An 18,782-nucleotide genomic window follows, 5' to 3' on the forward strand; every position below is an offset into this window, starting at 1 on the left:
TGGTTTGCAGGTGTCTCCTCCCACAGGTGGAATGCTGTCTACAGGGTCTCCAACACACGGCTTTTACTATTCCATTGATCTGTGTTCAGGCCTGGCTCTGTGCTAGGCACTGGGTATGGAGCCAAATTACACCTACCCCCTGGTGCTCAAACAGCTTAAGATCTGGTGAGAGAGACTGACGGAGATTGGCACGCACAGTAAAATGTTCTGTTAGAGACACAGGAAGTCTGTACCAGAAAAGTGTGGTGACAGGATGGGTCAGGTCCACTGAGTGGGAGGGTCCATCCAGAAAGGATGATATCTGAATCCTGAAAGAGGACATCAGTTTTCTACCAGCAGACGAGGGAGAATGTTATTCCAGGTCAAGAGACCCCCATGAGCAAAGGTGGGAAATCATGCTACCACCCAGTGTCCAGGCAAGTTCCAAGAGCTTGTGGTACAGAGGGAGCCAAAAGATGGAATGGGAGAACAGAGGCCCACGAGGAGGGCAGGGCATTGTGAATTATGACAGGGAGCTTGGGCTTTGTCCTGGGGGCTGTGGGAAATTGTCAAAGAGCTTTAAGCAAGGAAACACCATGATAGTAGAATGCTTCGAAAGCTCAGTCTGGCTATTGGGTAGAGAACAAATTAGGAGAAGGCAAGGCTGGGGGTCAGGGAGTCCATCAGGAGGTGATCACGAGAGAATGATGGCTGAGCTAGAGCAGTGACAGAGTGAGACAGTGGCTAGGGATGTGAGAGGGGAGTCAGGGAGGCTCCCGTAACTGGCTGACTGCCTGGTTGGTCCAGTCACTGATAGGACTTGAACCCAGGATGAGGAGACAGTAGGACATCGGGTGTCTGTCCTCCTTGGTAGACTCTTAAGTTCTAAGAGGATAGAGGCATGTGTGTTGGCTCACCACAGTATCTCCAGTGCCTCCCTCATTCCCTGACACACATAGCAGGTGCTCAATATATACTTGTCCAGTGATTTAATAAAGTGGGTTTGTTTTGGGGCTGGACTTTGTGAATGCAACGTCATGGTGAAGCCCTGAGAAGACCTGCGGTCTCTCAGGGAAAGTGTATAGAAAAGGAAGATGGTGGGTATCATTTTATCTTATTTGATATCTTTCCGACAGACCAAGGGCCTCTTTCTTGGAGCCCCCGTGGCCTCGTGCACACCTCACCTGTGAGCCTCTTAAAAGGAGGAGCTTGCCCTGGTTGCCCGTAGCCTGCTGCTTTTCTCATGTGGCCTTGATTGTGAGCAGCTCTGTGAGACTCACCATTCACTCCGAGCAAGCTGCCCAGCTTCTGTGCCCAAACCACGGCAGGCCTTTGCTACATAAGCCACATCTCCTGGCCATAAACTACAACAAAGCTCTGGGAGTAGGAGAAGTGGGAGACCCAGGGTCTGGGACCAACCAGAGCAGCTTCAGAGCCTTAGTTTCTCCATCTGTAGAAGAGGCTGAGCACTCCTGCCCGGCCTCCTCCCTGGAGGATCTGGTGACCCAGTGGATGTGAGAATAGGTGTTTGTACCACCCAGTGGTGGAAGACCAATCAGCATCAACCATTAACTGTTTGGGGGGTGCCTGGAGGGTGCCACTTTGTCATGATGTGCATATGGCTTTCCAGTCCCCGATCATATGCATGACTTCAGTGCATCCCTAAAACAGAAGGGACTCTCCATTACACACAAAGTCAGCTAAGACATTGAGATGTTGCTCAAAGAGATAGAGATAGTGATGGTATCATGGGCCCCACCCAGGGCAGAATTTTAAAGCTCTTACCCTCTCTCTTAGCACCTCCAAATTCCTTTACCCAGTGAGCACATTTTGAGCACCTACTGTATGTCAGGTACTATGCTGGCCACTTTACCTTCCTTACCTCATTCCATCCTCATAACAACCATCCTATGAAATGAGTGTTATCATCACCATAGTACAGCTGAGGACACTGAGGCCCAGAAAGGTTAAGGAACCTCTAAGTGGGAGACCAGAGCCTGATTACCTTCTATGGCCAAGAAGCAGGTGGTGTTTTCCAGGTGGGCACCCAGCCACAGTGAATTTTTTTCTGGGAAGGAGAGTTACCAAGCTTCCCTTGACCTTCCCACATCCCACATCCAGTGCCACCCTGTGGGCACAAAGCCTTCCTTGCCAACTAACCCTTGTGCTTCTCAGGCCGCCAACAAGCAAGTGATGCTGTACTGGCTGCAGCAGCTGCAGATGAAGCGCTGGGAGTTCCACAACAGCCTGCCTGCACCTCCTGTCGTCCCTGACGCTGCCCTGGCTGGGAATGAGCCTGCCCTGCGCCTTGAGCTAGGTACCCAATGGGCTCACCTCCTGTGCACACCCAGGGCTCTTGGTGACAAAGCCTCACTCCCCCTATTAGGAGTGAGTGGGAGGAGCCCTCTGCTAAAGAAGCAGAGAGCCAGGGATGTGACTCAGGATCAGTTAGGGCAACCATATAGTGACAAGGGCAAGAATATGGGCTCTGAGGCCAGGCTGCCTGGTTCACATCCTGATCCTGTGTGGTCTTAGGCAAGATGTTTACCCTTCTGAGCTTTAGTTTCCTTCCCTGTAAAATGAGGTCAGTAAAGAAATTATACTTACTTCTTAGGGTTTTGGTGAGGATTAAATGAATCCATATACCTTAAGTGGTTGGAACGATGCCTGTACATTGTCAGTTCAAAAGCTGTCAGCTATTATTATGATGACTATAATGGGAATGTCTTAAGAAATGAAACTTTAACAGAGTTGCTCTGAGGTAGGTTAATGAGAAATTGCAGATATTGTTACTGCTGCTTTACACAAATGCTTTTGTGCTGTGAGTTGTGTAGACCAGTGTTCATTGTATTATCCCTGTTGTTCGCATAAGCCAGAATCCTTCACCCCCATGTGGCCCACAAATAAGTTTCTTGATCCCAAATCCTACAACATTCCAGCAGGGAGGAGTCCTGGAGATCACACCCTCCCATGCTGAAGCCAGGAATATGATTGGCAGATTTTAGAATCCAGACTGACCACCCACAGCTACCCCTGCAGGAGCCCAGAGAGTGAGTTACCAGTACAGATCTGCAGCACGTCTAAGATGCCTCATCCTTAATTAACAGGGAAGCCAAATGGGTGAGGGCAGGACTGTGGCCAAGTGATCCTAGACCTCCACCCGGATTGTTTTTCATGTCCCAAGCTGAGCTCATCTGCCCTTAACTCTTCTCCCCCCGTTTTCCTTCCCCCATTTACCCAGTTGCTCCAGTAACCAGGAGCCACCCAGATTCTTCCTGCATCTCAGTTAGCCAGTCATCAGTCACCAGCGCTGGCCTCACCTCCCTGTGGCCTAAACATCAGACTCAGGCCCCCCTTCACTGTTGTCGCCTTGGGTCAGGCCTCAGCTCTTAGCTGGAAAATCATAGAGCAGCCTCCGCTCTGGTGTCCCCATGTCCCAGCCTGCCCCTCTGACCATCTCCTCACTGCAGTCAGAGTGAACTTTCTAAAGTGACAGCCTGAGCTCAGGCTTGGCTCAGTGGTTGCACATCAACCTATGAACCAGGAGGTCAGGGTTCGATTCCCAGTCAGGGCACATGCCTGGGTTGCAGGCTCAATCCCTAGTGTGGGGCATGCAGGAGGCAGCCGATCAATGATTCTCTTTCACCATTGATGTTTCTGTCTCTTTCCCTCTCCCTTCCTCTCTGAAATCAATAAAAATATATTTTTAAAATAATAATAAATAAAGTGACAGCCTGCGCCCCATTCCCCTTTCCTGACTGCTCACCGTGTCCCAGACCCAAATACAGTCCCAGCTCTTTCAGTCCCAGCACCAAATTCAGTCCTTGCTGCTCTCACCTGTGTCTGCTGCCCCAGCACCCGCCTCGTGTCTTATGCTTCAGAGTGCCAGAGGCGCCTCTGCTCTCTTCTCGATGGCCAAGCTTTAGTGTCCCCTCCTGCTCTTGCCAACCTCCTCTTGGAAGCCTTCTGGGACTTTGTCAGCTGGACTCTATATGAGTCCTCAAGCACTTTCAGACCATCCTCAAGGCCTGTCGCATTGTGTTCTAAGTAGAGTGTCCTTGTCAATCTCTGCCCCCTAGCCCTAAAGGGTGGGGGTTGTGTCTTTGTCACCTGTGTCCCCATTACCTGGTACCCTGCCTGCCACATTGGATATTTGTTGCATGAGTGTATGAGCAAATATGTTGAATTTTATAATTAAATGAGGAAAGGAATGTAAAGCCTTTAGCATAACGCCAGGCACATAATTAATGCTCACTACATGGCATCTGTCCTAATAATATTATTATATGTGTACATGTACACTGTTATTATTTTAACAACTGCATCTTTTTATTGTTAATAATCATCAGTGATTTCTCCTGAGAACCTTCTGAGTGTTTTATGATTGTAAGGGCTTTCTTTGAGGAAGGGTTTATTTTTGCTTCTACATTTTTATTCTACCCTCCACGCCCCACCTCCCAGAGCTAAACAACCCTGGCTGTGCTGGAAAATGCACATTGTGTCTGAGTTGACACGATTCCCCATCAGCCTCGGACCAGATGCAACGAGAAGCCCTCCCTGACTGGAGATGGGAAGAACCAGGTTATCAGTTTTGGGATCCCACAGGTTCTCCTGCTGTGCTGAACCCTTTCCAAGTTCTTGAATTCTGGGGTTTTGGCTCAGCACACTCGGCGGGCCTCTTCTGGGCCAGCTCCTGCTGTGGACATGGGGGCAGGGGAGTGATTGTCATGACCAGGGCGCCAGTCTCCCAAGGAGGACACTGGGGCGATGCAGGAAGCAGGCATGTGGGCTTCCCCTCTGAAGCCTTACTCATCCTGCAGCAAGCCCTCACCGTCCCGGGCCAGGGCCCCTGTGGAACCTTCCCCAGCTTAACCAGAGAGACATTTCTGGAGTCTTGAGCAAGCTGGCAGGCCGTGGGTTGGCAGTCTGGAGCAGGCTGCCCCACTTCTCCAGTGCCTCCCTTCCTGGGAGGAAGCAGAGGCCTGCTGCCAGGGCAATGAAAACCTACCAAGTGGCGTCTGACTGAGTCACAGGCGCTGCATCTTGTACAGTGTCTCAGGACTGCCTTTGAGTCCAAGGCACGTTCTCTACAGCTTTTACGCATTCACGCCTTAATTTTATATTTTCCCTGAACATTGGTCTCCATAGAGCCCAGGAAGATCAAGGGGAAGCCGACGGATTGATAATAAAGACATGTTGCCAAAGTAGAAAACATCTCATAAAGCACTTTTATAAATGTTTATCATAAAAATATACATACCACTTACACTGTTGTAACACTTCACATGCATCATCTATCTAATCATCACAACACTCTTAAGAGATTTTTACTGTTATTTTCATTTTACAGAAGAGGAAACTAAGGGTCGAAGTGGCTTGGGTCAAACAGTAAGATGTCAGTGCTGAAATTTGAACCCTAGTCTGTAGACTCACACAAGCACACACCCCATCCTCAAGCACATGAGCCACGTGCCAGGGCCCTCCAGGAAACCAGTGGCCCGCCGGTCTAAGCCCTGATTGTTAGGTGATGGCTTCTTCCTACTGGTAATGGGACAGCCTCTACAGTTCAGGCAAAAGGAGAATTACGAGTAAATGCTGTTGAAAATTTTTTGTATGGTCACCTCACTGAGGGCACGCCTCCAGGCTGGAGAGGGACCCAGAGGCCCAGACCAGAGTCTTGGGTCAATTCTGTTTCCTAAAGGAAGTGCTACCCTTCACTGTGGCATCACCATCATGTGCCTCTCATCCTTTGGACACCCCCTTTGCACTGGGAGCTTGCGCTTTCCCGGGCACCTCTCCCTTCTTAGTACTGTCTGCTTGTCAAAAGTGCTGCTGTAATAAGGAAAAGTGAGGAACGGTGTTGGATCCATGGCTCTGCTAGCAGCTGTGCCACCTTGGCCACAAAATTCATCCTCTCTGAGCTGCTGTTTCCTCATTGGTGAAACCAACCCCGTGGTGACATTTAACCCCAAGACGTAGTTCTGTGTGGCCTCAGTAGATCTAGAGCCACAGGTGGAAGTTAATGGAAAACAGATATTGGCAGTCAGGGGAGTACTTGCCAAGACATTAAAATCTTAGACCGATGGTAATTTTTGTTTGTTTGTTGTGATTGAAGGAGAATGAAGATGGTTAAAGTATTGATAAGCAAGGAGACCTTAATTATTTTGAATCAGCTCAAAGTCTGAATCAGACTCCTTTGAAAGATGTGCATCCACAGTATGGGGCTTTATGGTTTTCTAAACATTTTCATATACTTTAACCCTGAAGGAGACAGAGTGTAGGGTGGCTGTCCGGTTTTTAAAATATGAAACCTGAGGCAGAAAGAGTAAAAATGATCAGCCCGGTCACAGCGCCCTCCCAGCAGAAACATGGTTTGGCCACAGGTCAGGCCCTTTCTAGTCAGCCAGGTTTCTTCTGGCTCCTGCTGAAACCCCCAGGGGGCTCTGCCATTCCAGCCAGATCTGATCCCTTCTTAGCCACCCCATCCCGTTTGTCCTTATCACCTCCTCCTCTGGGACCCTCCTGGCATCCTCAACTCTGGCTCTGGAACCCCTCCCCCCACTCTTTCTGCAGGTCCAAATCAGCTCAGCCTTCCAGGACGCTCGAATGCCCTTCCTCCAGGAAGTCTTCCCTGACTTGAGTTAGAAGGAATTTGTCTCCACCTCCCAGAACTCCCAGCACTTTGGCTGGCCTGCCCTCCAGCTTCCACCCAATTGGTCTTCCTGAAGCGTGCACTTTAACCTGCTCCTGAAGCTGGGAGCTTCCTATGCCTTTGATTATCTCACTTTCTCCAGCCCCACCAGGAAACTTTAGGGTAGACGCCCAGACAGCTGAGAAAGTAAATTGAAGGGAGGAACTCAAAAGAATGAGTGGGTGTGGCCAGGTACCAGCCAGGCTGCCGGATCTGAAAGAGCCTTTTGGGGATTGACAATGTGTTATTTGCCAAGTTAGACTGCAAAGTTTATTTTCAAGTAGATTGAGCAACTCTCCCTGGCCCCCACCATTGCATTTAATGTTCTTGCAGATGCAAGGCAAAAATAAATGTCCTCTACCCCTTCGCCCTCTCAGTAAGAGGGCGCCAAGTAAAAGGTGTCTGCTGCCCTGCACGTCTCAGGGCTGCCTGATCAAGATCACGCCATCTCCAAGTGGCCTTGGTTCTCTTCGACTTCTGGTAGCACTCAAAGCTAACTTCTGAATCTTTCACCTCCTCTCTCTTATATCTCAAATAATGTTTCATTAGTCTTGAAACCTTCCTTAATATTAAGCCTTTAAAGTACTCACTGCATAAGAATCACTGTTTAAGCAGAACATTTGAAAAACATAGAAAAGTAGCCATAAGCTTACCACCCAGAGACAGCCAGTGTTAGCATTGTTATGACCTCCAGCCTGCCTCTTTTTTTTTTTTATGTAAATGATTTTCTGATCAGATAACAATACAAAACGCTTTACTTTGCTTTTTGGTACTCAGTATTGTGACCCTAAAATGTCCCTGTATTGTAAAATTTGTTTATTAGTACCTACTTTTGATAAATATATATTATTTCCTGTTTATAGATGTAACCCATGTTTACTATAGAAAATTTGGGGGAAAACATTAAACTATAATGAGTAGCCTGCTTACTTCTAATCCCAGCATGCAGTTCTGACCACTGTTAAGATTGCCAAGTATTTCTTTGAGACTCTTCCTATACAATGGAGATCATACTATAACCCTGATTTTTATCTGGCTTTTTCAACCTTAGAGTGTGTACCATGCACATTCCCCATGTTCTGAAGCATTCTTCCTTAGCATCATTTTAAATGGCTGAGTAAAATGCCCCTGTCTGAAGGCATCATAACTTATTTAACCTTTCCCCAGATCTTACTTGATGTTAATTTCAGTTTGAGGCTAAACAGTATCGGGATGAACTTCTTGGCTCATAAAGCTCTGTCTGCATTTCAAACGACTTCTTTAGGGTGGATTCTCAGATGTAGAAATATTTGCAGTTCTGCTTTTTTTTTTTTTTAATCCTCACAGAGGATATTTTTTCCATTGATTTTTAGAGTAGAAGGGGGGGCAGAGAAACATCGATGTGAGAGAGGTACATCGATTGATTGCCTCCGGGGCCAGGATCGAACCTGCAACCCGGGTATGAATCCAACTCAACCCTTCGATGCGCTGGCTGACACTCTAACCACTGAGCAAGAACAGCCAGGGCTGTTCTGCATGTTTTTAATGGGTTTCTAGCAAGGCTGTTGCAGCAAAATGCATCATTTTACTGGTTGTAAAGCATTCAGTGAACCACCTGCCTCTTTGGCTGCTGTTAACCCACAGGGAAGGCTTGCTCAGGCTGACTCCCACCTGCTCCCAGTGGGAGCTGAGCCCATAGCACCCACCTGTCTGGTCTTTCCAAGTGCAATGACCCAATGGGTGATTTCCCTTTTCTTTGTTCCCCAGAGCAAGAGGAGGCGGAGCTGGAGGAGTTCCTGCGCCCTGTGAAAACGCCCCCTGGACTTGTGGGTATGGCAGCCGCCTTGCAGCCAGCCCCAGCCATGCCCTTGGCCCTTCAGAATATTTCCCTCAAGCACCTGGGAACCGAAATACAGTAAGTGCTACTGGGGCTGAGGGGCTGGCCAAGATGCAAGCAGCCCTTCTTCAGAGCTCACTGTGATCTGGCGTGATTCCCAGTAGGGAGGAGGGCCTGGTGGGGAGGGTTTAGGGCAGTGGTTCCTAACGTGGGGCACATACCCCACAGGGGGGCAACTTGATTTTTAAGGGGGGCAATTAGAGAATGAGTTGTTAACAGTGAATTTTTTGCATTTCTTATGGTTCTAGGGGCCTCATATACAGTATATAAATATATATTGTGACATTTATGCATTTCAGTTCTTTATTATATATTTTGAAACTTTATTTGCTATTTTTTTCATATCACTTCATATTATTATTATTATTTAACAATTTCTTAGTGATTTCTTCCTCAGTACTTCAACTGTCCTATCATTCTTTTATTTTTCTCTTTCATGGATGCCATGTTCTTTGGAAGCTTGTTTAGACCAAGTTAATGTCCTTTTAGGCTTCCTCCACGTGACTAGGAGTTCACTTGGAGATGCTTAGGTGGGGCATGGCCAAAAAAAGGTCGGAACCACTGGTTTAGGGGCTCTATTTTCAATTCATGCTATTACTTTAAAATATTACATTCATTGTTCTGATTTTAAAAGTAGTGCATATTCTTTTTAGAAATTAGAAACATCCCAAAAGATATAAATTTAACATTATCCATTTTCCTGTCACCCAGACAAGCATTCCTAGCATTTACTGTACCTCTTTCCTCCTCATTTTCTATACACATACATGCATAATTGATATCATGCTGAATGTAATGTGGTGATAGCTTCATAAATGTCTATATATGTCAAACACATCAAATTATTCACTTTTAATGTGTAATTTATTAGATGCCCATCATATATCAGCTACTTTTTCATTTAATGGTGTATTATATATACAATTTCCCATCGGCAGGCTTTGTTTTAAATAGGTTATAAAAAGATAGCATTATGGCCTGGGCTTTGGGGTCAAGTTGCCTGGATATGTGTTCCGGCTCCGCCAGTCATGGGCTCTGGTATCCTTGGCAAGTTGTTTGATTTCTCTGTGCTGCACTTAAATTGTTAGTAAATATAAAATTCAGCAATGCTTGCCTTATATGGTTAGTGCAGTGGTTAACTGGTCAGTGCATGCAAACTGCTTTCGAACTGTGCTTGGCAATGGGTAGGCACTTAACTACAGAGTGGGGCAAAAGTAGATTTACAGTTGTTCACATGGAAAATAATATAATAATTTATAAATAATAATACAAGAACAAACTTTCACGTACTCACAACTGTAAACCTACTTTTGCCCACCCTGCTGCTGCTATTGCTCTTACTGAAGAAATGGAAGCTTTTGGGAATTCAGACTATACCCAATTCTGATCTGTTTGGGTGCATATTTTTTGTGAGGACTTCATACAAACTGGACCTCTTAGAAAGCAGAATAGATTGTTCACTGGACTCGGATCAGAGACCCTGGCTCTGTGTGACTCAGGCCTAGCATTTCCCTCGGTCAGCCTCAGAGTTTGAGTTTGTGTGGGTAACTAGAAGGGTAGTGGTGCTGTTCCCAGGACAGACGCAGGTTTTAGGGGAAAGACAATGAGTGTTCTTTAGGGCCTAGAGGTTGACTACCCAACAGGCACTGGGTGGAGGACCTGGAACTCAGGAGAGCAATCTGAGCTAGAGAGAGACTTGGGGAGTATGGGGCATGGTTGAGCCCCCGAGTCCCCCCAGTGTGAGTGGACAAGAAGGGTGCCCTGCTGGAGATCTTCTCTAAGGAGGAGCTGGAGAGAACTGTGTGCATTGTGAGCCTAATGGGAGGTTTGAGGGGACCTGGGAACTTCAGCCATCCCGCTGGTACACACTGTATCCAGGATGGTCTCACCAAGATTAAGCCAGGTTCGTGCCTGATGAAGGCCACAAACAACAGAAGTGAAACAGAGAACATGCAGAGACCAAGAAAGGAAGGAAGTTTCAGGGATTAGTCAGTTACCTCTTTCCTGACATTTGCAATAACCCACATAAAATGCAAAGGAACATTGCACGTGTCCTGGGGAGAGCCCAATGAGTTCAAGGTTGCCCTTGTCTCCTGTATCCCCTGGCCCTGGCTGGACTTAGAGCCTATAGTTGGGTCTGCCATGAGCCAAGGTCATGGTCTGGGGAAGGGAGTAAGGGAGCTTCCAGAGCACCATACTGGGTGCTTCATACTCTCATTGAGTTGTCTGTTAAGTTCTCAGGCTATGGAGTCAGATGTCCAGGTCTAATGCTCAGCCCCACCATTTACCATCTCTGTGGCTTTGGTTACTTATCCTCTCTGAACCTCAGTTCTCCTCTTGTGCAATGGAGGTGATAATAGTACTCACTCCATTGGGCTGCCGTGAGGATTAAATGCATTGAATGTATGTGTGTGAGGATGAAATGAGTTGTATTTCTAGTGTTTAGCTTAGAGCCTGGTCTGTAAAGGGCCTCGTTGTTGTGAATACATTCATCATCCCCACTGTGGGTGAGAAAACCCAGACTCAGAAAGGGTAAGTGGCTTGCCCACGGCTTTCTTTCCAGGACAAGCCTTTATGACCACTACCTTTCTGCTGACCAGGCATTTCAGACCTGGAGCTAAACCTACACAGAAAATGATCTATGAACTGCTCCAACCCAAGTCAATAAATTTATGAAGTGGCGTTGCCTCTTCCAAGCACAATAGTTTGGCTGGGTAGTGGCCACCTGGTCTGTGTCTGTAGCGATCAGAAGGCCCTTTACTGCCCTGAGGTTGGGGTTTCTATGCCTCTTATATCCCAGGGATGACTGTGAGCTCCCTAGACATATTGGGGAGGCTGCAATCCCTGGGCAAGGGGGAGTATGGGCAGCCATGATGGTCACCCCACCCAGCCACTTCCTCTGGCTGTAGGGATGTGTCTCTGGGTCTTCTCCAAGTCATGTGGCTTGTGGTTTGTGGTTTGTGAGATACATTGTCTTGGAGCTCAACACAGGACCCAGCACAAAATGCTACTCAGTAAATAATGTCCCTCATCATTCTTTTTAATATGGCCTACCACCTTTTATTTTAACATGGAGAAAATAAGAACTGGGAAGGGGAAGTGACTAGCCAAGGAGTCGGGGGCTTCTTAAAATAGGACCTTAATAATAACAGAGTAAAAGGAGTTAGAGACCAAATTTTAAAGTCTGATCGAGTGCTGACTTCTAATTTCTTCTCTGTTCTTAATTTAACTTATTAATTTCTCCATTAAAGTAAAATCTCATTTTTATTTTAGACCCAACTATACCAAGAAACTGGATTTTCTTTTAAAGATAAGTTTCAGATAAAATAATTATTCTTTGAAAAAAATCAACAAACTTTTAGCTAAACAGACCAAGAAAAGGCATGAGTCAATTACTAATATCAAGAACAAAAGGAGACAATACTACCAACCTTACAAAAATAACAGGATTATAAGGGAATACTAAGAACAATTATATACCAACTAGTTAGATAACTTCAATGAAATAGACAAATTCCTAGAAAGACACAAATTATTAAAACTGAATCAAGAAGAACTAGAAGATCTGACTAGACCTATAACATGTAAGGAGATTGAATTAGTAATCAAAAAACTATCCACAAAAATAAACAAAAACAACATCTAGGACCAGATAACTTCACTGGTGAATTCTACTAAACATAAAGAATAATTAATACCAATTCTTCACAAACTCTCCCCATAAAAGAAGAGGAGGGAACACTTCCCAATTCATTTCATAAGGTCAGTATTACTATGTCACCCAAACCAAACAATGATATTACAAAATTCTTTGGATACCCAGAACCTTCACCTAGAATTTCTTTGTGTTTTTTCTAACACACCTCTTCAGAGATGGTATGGATTTTCAGGAGTCCCAACTTTATGTAAAATTTCAACTTCAACTCTACACTTTATCCATACCTTGTTTTCTTCCCTCCCTTGCAACCAAGGCTCTAGGTTTTTGGTATCAACAGTTAATCCCTAATCACAAGAAAAAAATCAGTATGTGTGGGTAATGGATGTTAACTAGACTTATTGTGGTGATCATTTCACAGTATGTACATATATTGAGTAAATATGTTTTATACCTGAAACAAATATAATATGTCAAACATATCTCAATGTAAAAAAAAAAAAAAAAACAACAAACAGTTGATCCCTGAACAGATTTATATCCTAGTCAACTCTCACGACAATAATGCTGCAAACAAACACTTCTAAATTCAGTGCCATGTTAATAAGCATTTATTTTGCACCCATCTTAGTTCAGTTGCTATAGGCTAGGTTCACCTGGTCGTGACTCTAAGCTGGTAAGATCTAGTTCTACCACATATTTCCCATCTTCCATGGGCCACAGCTACCTGAGGCATGTTCCTCAAGAGGGCAAGCCCCACATGCAAGCGCAGTTTAAGCCTATGTTCATATCACATTTGCTAACATCCCTTTGGTCAAGCAAGTCACATGGCCACACAAAGTTAAGGGGGGAAGGGGAGGCACTCTGTTCTCATGGAGGTGGAGGAGAAAGAGCGAATACTGACATACTTTGTTTTGTTACACTTCACAGGTACTGCATTTTTTACAAATAGAAGTTTTGTGGTAACCTGCATTGAGCACTTGTCAGCGCCAATTTTCCCGCAGACTCAGCATTTTTTAGCAATAAGATATTTTTAAATTAAAGTATCTCCGAGTGCAAACTTGATCACTAACTCTGCATGATGTTGCAGACGTGAAGGGAACCACGTTTGCTAAAGAAATTGTGGTGATAGAAGTGTATTAGCCTCAGAAGCTACTGAGGTGGTTCATTGTATCCTAGTACAGTGTAAAAAAAAAAAAATAAGTATCTCCGAGATATGCCTGTATTTGCTGAACAGTAATCTAATCTACCTGGTGATCTTTCTCTTTCCTTCCCATTTGAGTTTCACCTCCTTTTTCATATTTGGTGCCTGAGGACTTCTCTTCCTTTCCTGGGAATTCAGCTAAATATTTGTGAAATATGTTTTGTATTTATCTAGCATCTAGGTGTTTTGGAATAAGGGTTTTTCAGAGTAATTTGTCCCCCACGTGGGGGTGATATAGCAGAGCCCGGATTCCAGCACAGATCCACAGACTTTCGAATCCTCTTTTTTGACCACGCTGTTGCTGCCCTTAATTACGTGACTTTCCAGTGCAGTGTTTTCTACCTGTTGACTATGACCACAGTGGGAAATGGTTCAGTATACACACACACACACACATGTTTCACATAATATTAACCTTCTCTAAATGGAGTACATTCTCATGTTTTTCATCTTGTTTTTTTAAATGCTGATCATGATACTAAACTGATTTTATAATCTACCAATGGTTTATAACTTGCAGTTTGAAAAACACTGACCTACAGAACTCCTTTAATCATTTTCTCTTCCTTGTTAACTAATTTTGGAATATGTCTACTTTTATATCTTTGCAAAGGGAAACTAAACTCAATTGAACTGTCTTTTTATCTGACTCACTATGACTTCCTCTGTAGTCTCTGGTCCTAAGTCAGCCTTTCGTGCTACCTACAAACCAAACAGGTATTGAGATTGCACTCGGGGCACAGGCTACCCCAGTGCCAGGTGCCAGCAGGCATGCAGGTATGTTAGTGCCCAGTTCATGAAGAAAAGACATCGCTTTATTCAGCCTAGGCAAGTACTTGGTCACAAGGTGGCCCATTCATGGAGCCACTGATGATATCTGAGCCAGGTAGTTACAAGACCAGATGAAGGTTTTAGGAAAGTTAGTTTGGCAAGTCCATTCAACATTTATTCAACACATACATAGCAAGGGCCCTCTATATTTCAGCACTGTTCTATGCATTCAAAGTACTTTGGTGAACAAAACAGACAGACATCCCTACCTTCAATGGCTTATACTCCAGCTGCAGGATTGGGGCAGGGGCGTCAGGCTTATATTGTTTATAAGCAACATTGTGGACGGTGATAAGCAATGAAATGATGAAAAGAAGAGGGGTGAGGGGGATCGGGAGTGGCTCGGGTGGGGTGCATCATGCAGGGTGCCTGGAGTCTCGCAGACTGATCAGGCCATGCCTGGGGGTAGGATACAGCCTGAGCTCTAGCACTGACAGCGGGGAAGAGAGGGGCAGAGTGGCAGGGCTGTCAGCCTCGTGCTCCTCTGTTTCCCTTCAGAAACACTATGTACAACATCCGAGGCAACAGGCAAGCCCAAGGAACAGGCCATGGACCTCCAGGGGAAGATCCTCTACCGAGCAGCGAGCCTCAGAGGGAGGAGCGGCCCTCATCCCCTGACCCCAGTGCCCCAGGTGAGCCTCTGCCCAGGGCTGAGCTGCCTTCAGAAACTGAGTGCCCGTCTCCCCAGAAACCAGCATGTGTGCTTTTCTGTCAACCATGGGACTCTCCGGGGCACTCCTTCTGGCTTTATGGGTCTAGTAGCAATGATTGATTATTACTGTTGTTGTGAAGTATACATAACATAAAATTTAACCCGTTTCAGGGGTACAGTTCAGTGGCATTAAGTACATTTACATTCTTCTGCAAACACCACCCCCATCCATCTCCAGAACTCTTCATCTTCCCAAACTAAAACTCAGCCATGATTCTTGAAGTAATAAAGGAAAATCTCACTTTCTTACTTGTTTTTTAATTTATAAAGAAAGAATATAAAAATGCCTTTCTATGGCGATTAAATTTGTCAACTCTGCCTGAAGAGGCAGAGCAGATGGCCTTTAGGTCCCATCCAGCTATGACATAGCATTTGATTGTTTCTTTCACAAAATGTGAGTGACCCACACCATGGGTGGGGGGTGCGGGGGGGAGGTTGGCTTCTTCGATTGGTGCCCTTATAATTTAAACAGTTGGGAGAAAACTGACTGAGGCAGCACTGTGTGTTCTCATGGCAGAGAGGACGCCTGGGCCATGTAGAAGTGACTCTAGGAAAGGTGCCCCATGGGAGCAGTGCCTGGGGACACCCCGCAGGTCACAGGAACAGTGCAAGAGAAGATCAGGACCATAGCAAATCAGTAATAATAATGAAACTAGCACTTACATAGAGTAGTTTTTTGTGCCACTAAGCACTTTGGGATCGGGATGAAGAGGGTAATAGTTGTATTAGGATATAATTCACATACCATACAGTTCAGTGGCTTTCAGTATATTCACAGAATTATGCAGCCATCACCATAGTCAATTCTGGAACAGTTGTAATTACCCCCAAAGGAAACCCTACATCTCTCAGCCATCGGTCCCAGTCTCCACCTCCCTCCAACTCTAGGCAACCACCAGTCTACTTTCTATCTCTGCAGACCTGCCTCTTCTGGAGAGTTTCTCAAATGGAATCGTACAACATGTGGTCCCTGCTCTCTGGCCTCTTGCACTTAGAACCTTTCAGGTTTCAGCCATGTGCACTAATCACTTTACTTGCAGAAGCTGTTTAAACTTACAGCAACCCAAGCGAGCGAGCTACTATTGTTACTAATGTTACTCATTTAGTAAGCGAGGGAACCGAGGACAGGAAAGTGGAGTGACTGGCTCACGGCCGCACAGTGAGTGACAGACCAGGATTCAGGCCCAGCACTCCAGCCCCATGCCGCGGCCTGAAGCCTCCTTTTCTAAATCAGTGATTTTTTTAAAACTACATCTTTATTTTCATGAAATCTTGATGCCATAAACAAAACCTAATATACAAAGCAGATAAAAGCTGAGTTGGGTCAGGGGTTGGAGTCTGGGTTCCCCTCAGCCCCTCATCCTCCGCCCTTCCCAGTCAGCCATGAGGCACTCCCATGAAATCCTAGGGCACTGACTGAGAAACGCTGTCTTGGGCCTCGTTTTCTCCAGCTGTAAAATGAGCTCAGTGATCCCTATGCTTCCTGCCTGCAGGGCTGGTGGCAGCAGTGTTTCAGAGGTCAGCAGGGCTGCAGGGCTGAGCTGCACAGTCTGGCTCTCCCAGAGCCTCTGGCCAGGAAACGATGGCCTCGCATTCCTCAGAGCCCTGTGGCTGCTCTATCCTCAGCTCACCCAGATTTCTCTAAAGTGTGGAAACAAGACCGATCTGTTCTTATACCCAACAAGTTCAAGGAGTTTCTGGTTCCTGTCACCTACTAGATCTTTATCTCTTCAAACCCGTTTGCCTGTCCCTCAGCCTGGGCCCCAGAAGAAAGATGCTAAGTCATTCAGCTTGTCCTCCAAGCCCTACCTGTCCCCTCCCCTGGGATCCCACGCCACATCCTTATTTTTCACACCTTAGTCTCAAAAGAATTGGGGATAGCTTATTAAAATGCATATCTGGGGAAAGAAAATGACTTATTAGGGTTAGAAAATTTAGATAAGATCCTTCAGAGTAGCCAAGGGTGGGCAGCAAATGTGGCTCTGAGCTTCTCAGCAGCCATGCAAAGAGGGAGATACAAGTGGTTAGCTTATTCCCAGGGTCCACAAGAATAAACACATATTTTCTTGGAAGAAGCAAAGCCTTTTCTGGCACTGAGGGCTGAGGAGAAATTCTGCTGGGGCCTCATAACCAGCAAGATGTGTCTGTGCCATGTAAACAAGATCCTCAAGGTCCCTTAACCATATAATCAGGCCATTAAATGTCCCTGGTTGCCAACTGATGGCAGAGCCCTAATGCAAAGGCTGGGGACAGGGCAGGACAAGGCGGCTTGAAAGAGTGGGTTTGATTTAAGAATAAAATTTGGCTCTGGTCGGCAGTGGTTTTCAGTAAAGAGCCAGATAGTCAATATCTGAGGCTTTGTGGGACATGTGGTCTCTGTTGCAAGTACTTAGTTCTGCTCTTGTAAAGTGAAACCAGCACAGACAGTGCCCAAATGAAGGGGTGTGGTTGTGTCCCAATAAAACTTTATTTACAAAAGCAGGCTGTGGGCTAGATTTGGCCTGTGGGCCATCAGTTGCTAACCCTGGCTCTAGAGGAAATAAAAGGACTATGCAGCCTCGAGGGAAATATGTCTCCTAACTTAGCTTATAGTAAGATTCAAAGAAGAGTTTGAGCTGCTCTCTGGGGAAAGAATGCAGAGTAAAGATATTCCTATCAAGAGACAGGTCTTTGAAAGTTGCTCAGAGGGTAGAGGTGGAATCCTGACAAAAAACAAGACATTCCTTCAGGGCTTGTGACTGAGGGGATGACCACCTGGCAAACAGCCCATGCAGGTGGGGATCTGAGAGGATGGGCTGGTGACCTGGCCAGCACAGTGTAAATAATGTTTATTAGTCCAGCCCTGTACAGGCTGCATCAGCATCACCTAGGAATTAGAAATGCAGATTCTCAAGCCCCACCCAGGCCTGTTGAATGAAGAGCTCAGGGTGTAGGGTCCCACAGTCTGCATTTTACCAAGCCTTCCAGGTGCTTCTGCAGCAAACTCAATTGAGAACTGCCTAGGCCCCGGTCGTAACCTCTGTGTTTCTCCTCTTGATCAGGGAAAGATCCAGGGGAGACTCTGAAGCCTGCACCCAAATCCTCTCTGACTGCCAATCTCATTCAGAAAGCCAAGCGCCAGAACAACACCTTCCCGCTCTTTGCTGAGGGAATCACACGGAACCGAACTGCCCAGGAGAGAGCCTTGGCCTTGGAGCAACAGGTTCTGATGCTTACCAAGGAGTTAAAGTCTCAGAAGGTGAGCTCTGCCCCAGGCTCCAGGAGACCTCTGGGTGTAGGCCAAACTGTGGGTGGTTGAAAATGCTGGCTGTTGATTACTCAGGGACACGCTGTCACTCAAACAGAAAGCCACTAAGGGCAGGGTCTCTGGAGACCTACTTTAATAATTGCCTCTCAGGCCCCTCCTGAAGGACTGTGCATGGTCTGCCCCCACACCCGAAGAGGGACAGTGTGGAGGAGAGTGACCTGGATGCAGGGTCCTGGGAGGTGCCACCAAAGGAACCCGGGATCTTCACCAGGCAGCCGGTAACTGGGCAGGATCTCTGAAGGACTGTCACAGGACAGAGGGAACAGGCAGTTCCTTTGGCCCTGGGGCTGAGTCAGGCACAACAGGGAACAATAGCAGGGAGGAAGATTTAGGTTTAATAGAGAGAGAAGGTAATGACAGCAGTTAAAAAAAGAAAGCTGCATGTTCATTGTAGAAAACAAATCACATGTATACACAGACATGATAATCATTAAAAAGCCTACAACCCAGAGGGTAGATCGTGTTCCCACCCAGGGCTACCTCAGGAAGCAGTGAGGGTCCCGTGGCAGGAGGGCAAGGCCGGCTGC

General features: G+C 46.2%; 1 protein-coding gene and 1 non-coding gene across 4 annotated transcripts in view; both read left to right on the plus strand.

Moving 5' to 3' along the window:
- Positions 1–18,782, plus strand: part of TBC1D2 (TBC1 domain family member 2) — a 42,532-nt gene that overhangs the window by 1,660 nt on the left and 22,090 nt on the right. For 2 of the 3 annotated variants that reach the window (XM_070431099.1, XM_070431094.1), the window contains exons 2-5: positions 2,155–2,296; positions 8,417–8,564; positions 14,735–14,868; positions 17,990–18,186. In XM_070431099.1, the coding sequence (XP_070287200.1) occupies positions 2,155–2,296; positions 8,417–8,564; positions 14,735–14,868; positions 17,990–18,186 (621 nt within the window). The remainder of the gene's footprint in view (positions 1–2,154; positions 2,297–8,416; positions 8,565–14,734; positions 14,869–17,989; positions 18,187–18,782) is intronic. The other variant, XM_070431096.1, reaches the window with a different exon arrangement.
- Positions 13,255–13,387, plus strand: LOC139021319 (small nucleolar RNA SNORA66). The gene has a single exon (XR_011473442.1). It is a non-coding gene; the product is annotated as a small nucleolar RNA SNORA66 (small nucleolar RNA).

Source organism: Myotis yumanensis, unplaced genomic scaffold (assembly GCF_028538775.1).
Source record: "Myotis yumanensis isolate MYYU_CA2020_CCGP unplaced genomic scaffold, mMyoYum1.0.hap1 SCAF_12, whole genome shotgun sequence".
Taxonomy (NCBI): domain Eukaryota; kingdom Metazoa; phylum Chordata; class Mammalia; order Chiroptera; family Vespertilionidae; genus Myotis; species Myotis yumanensis.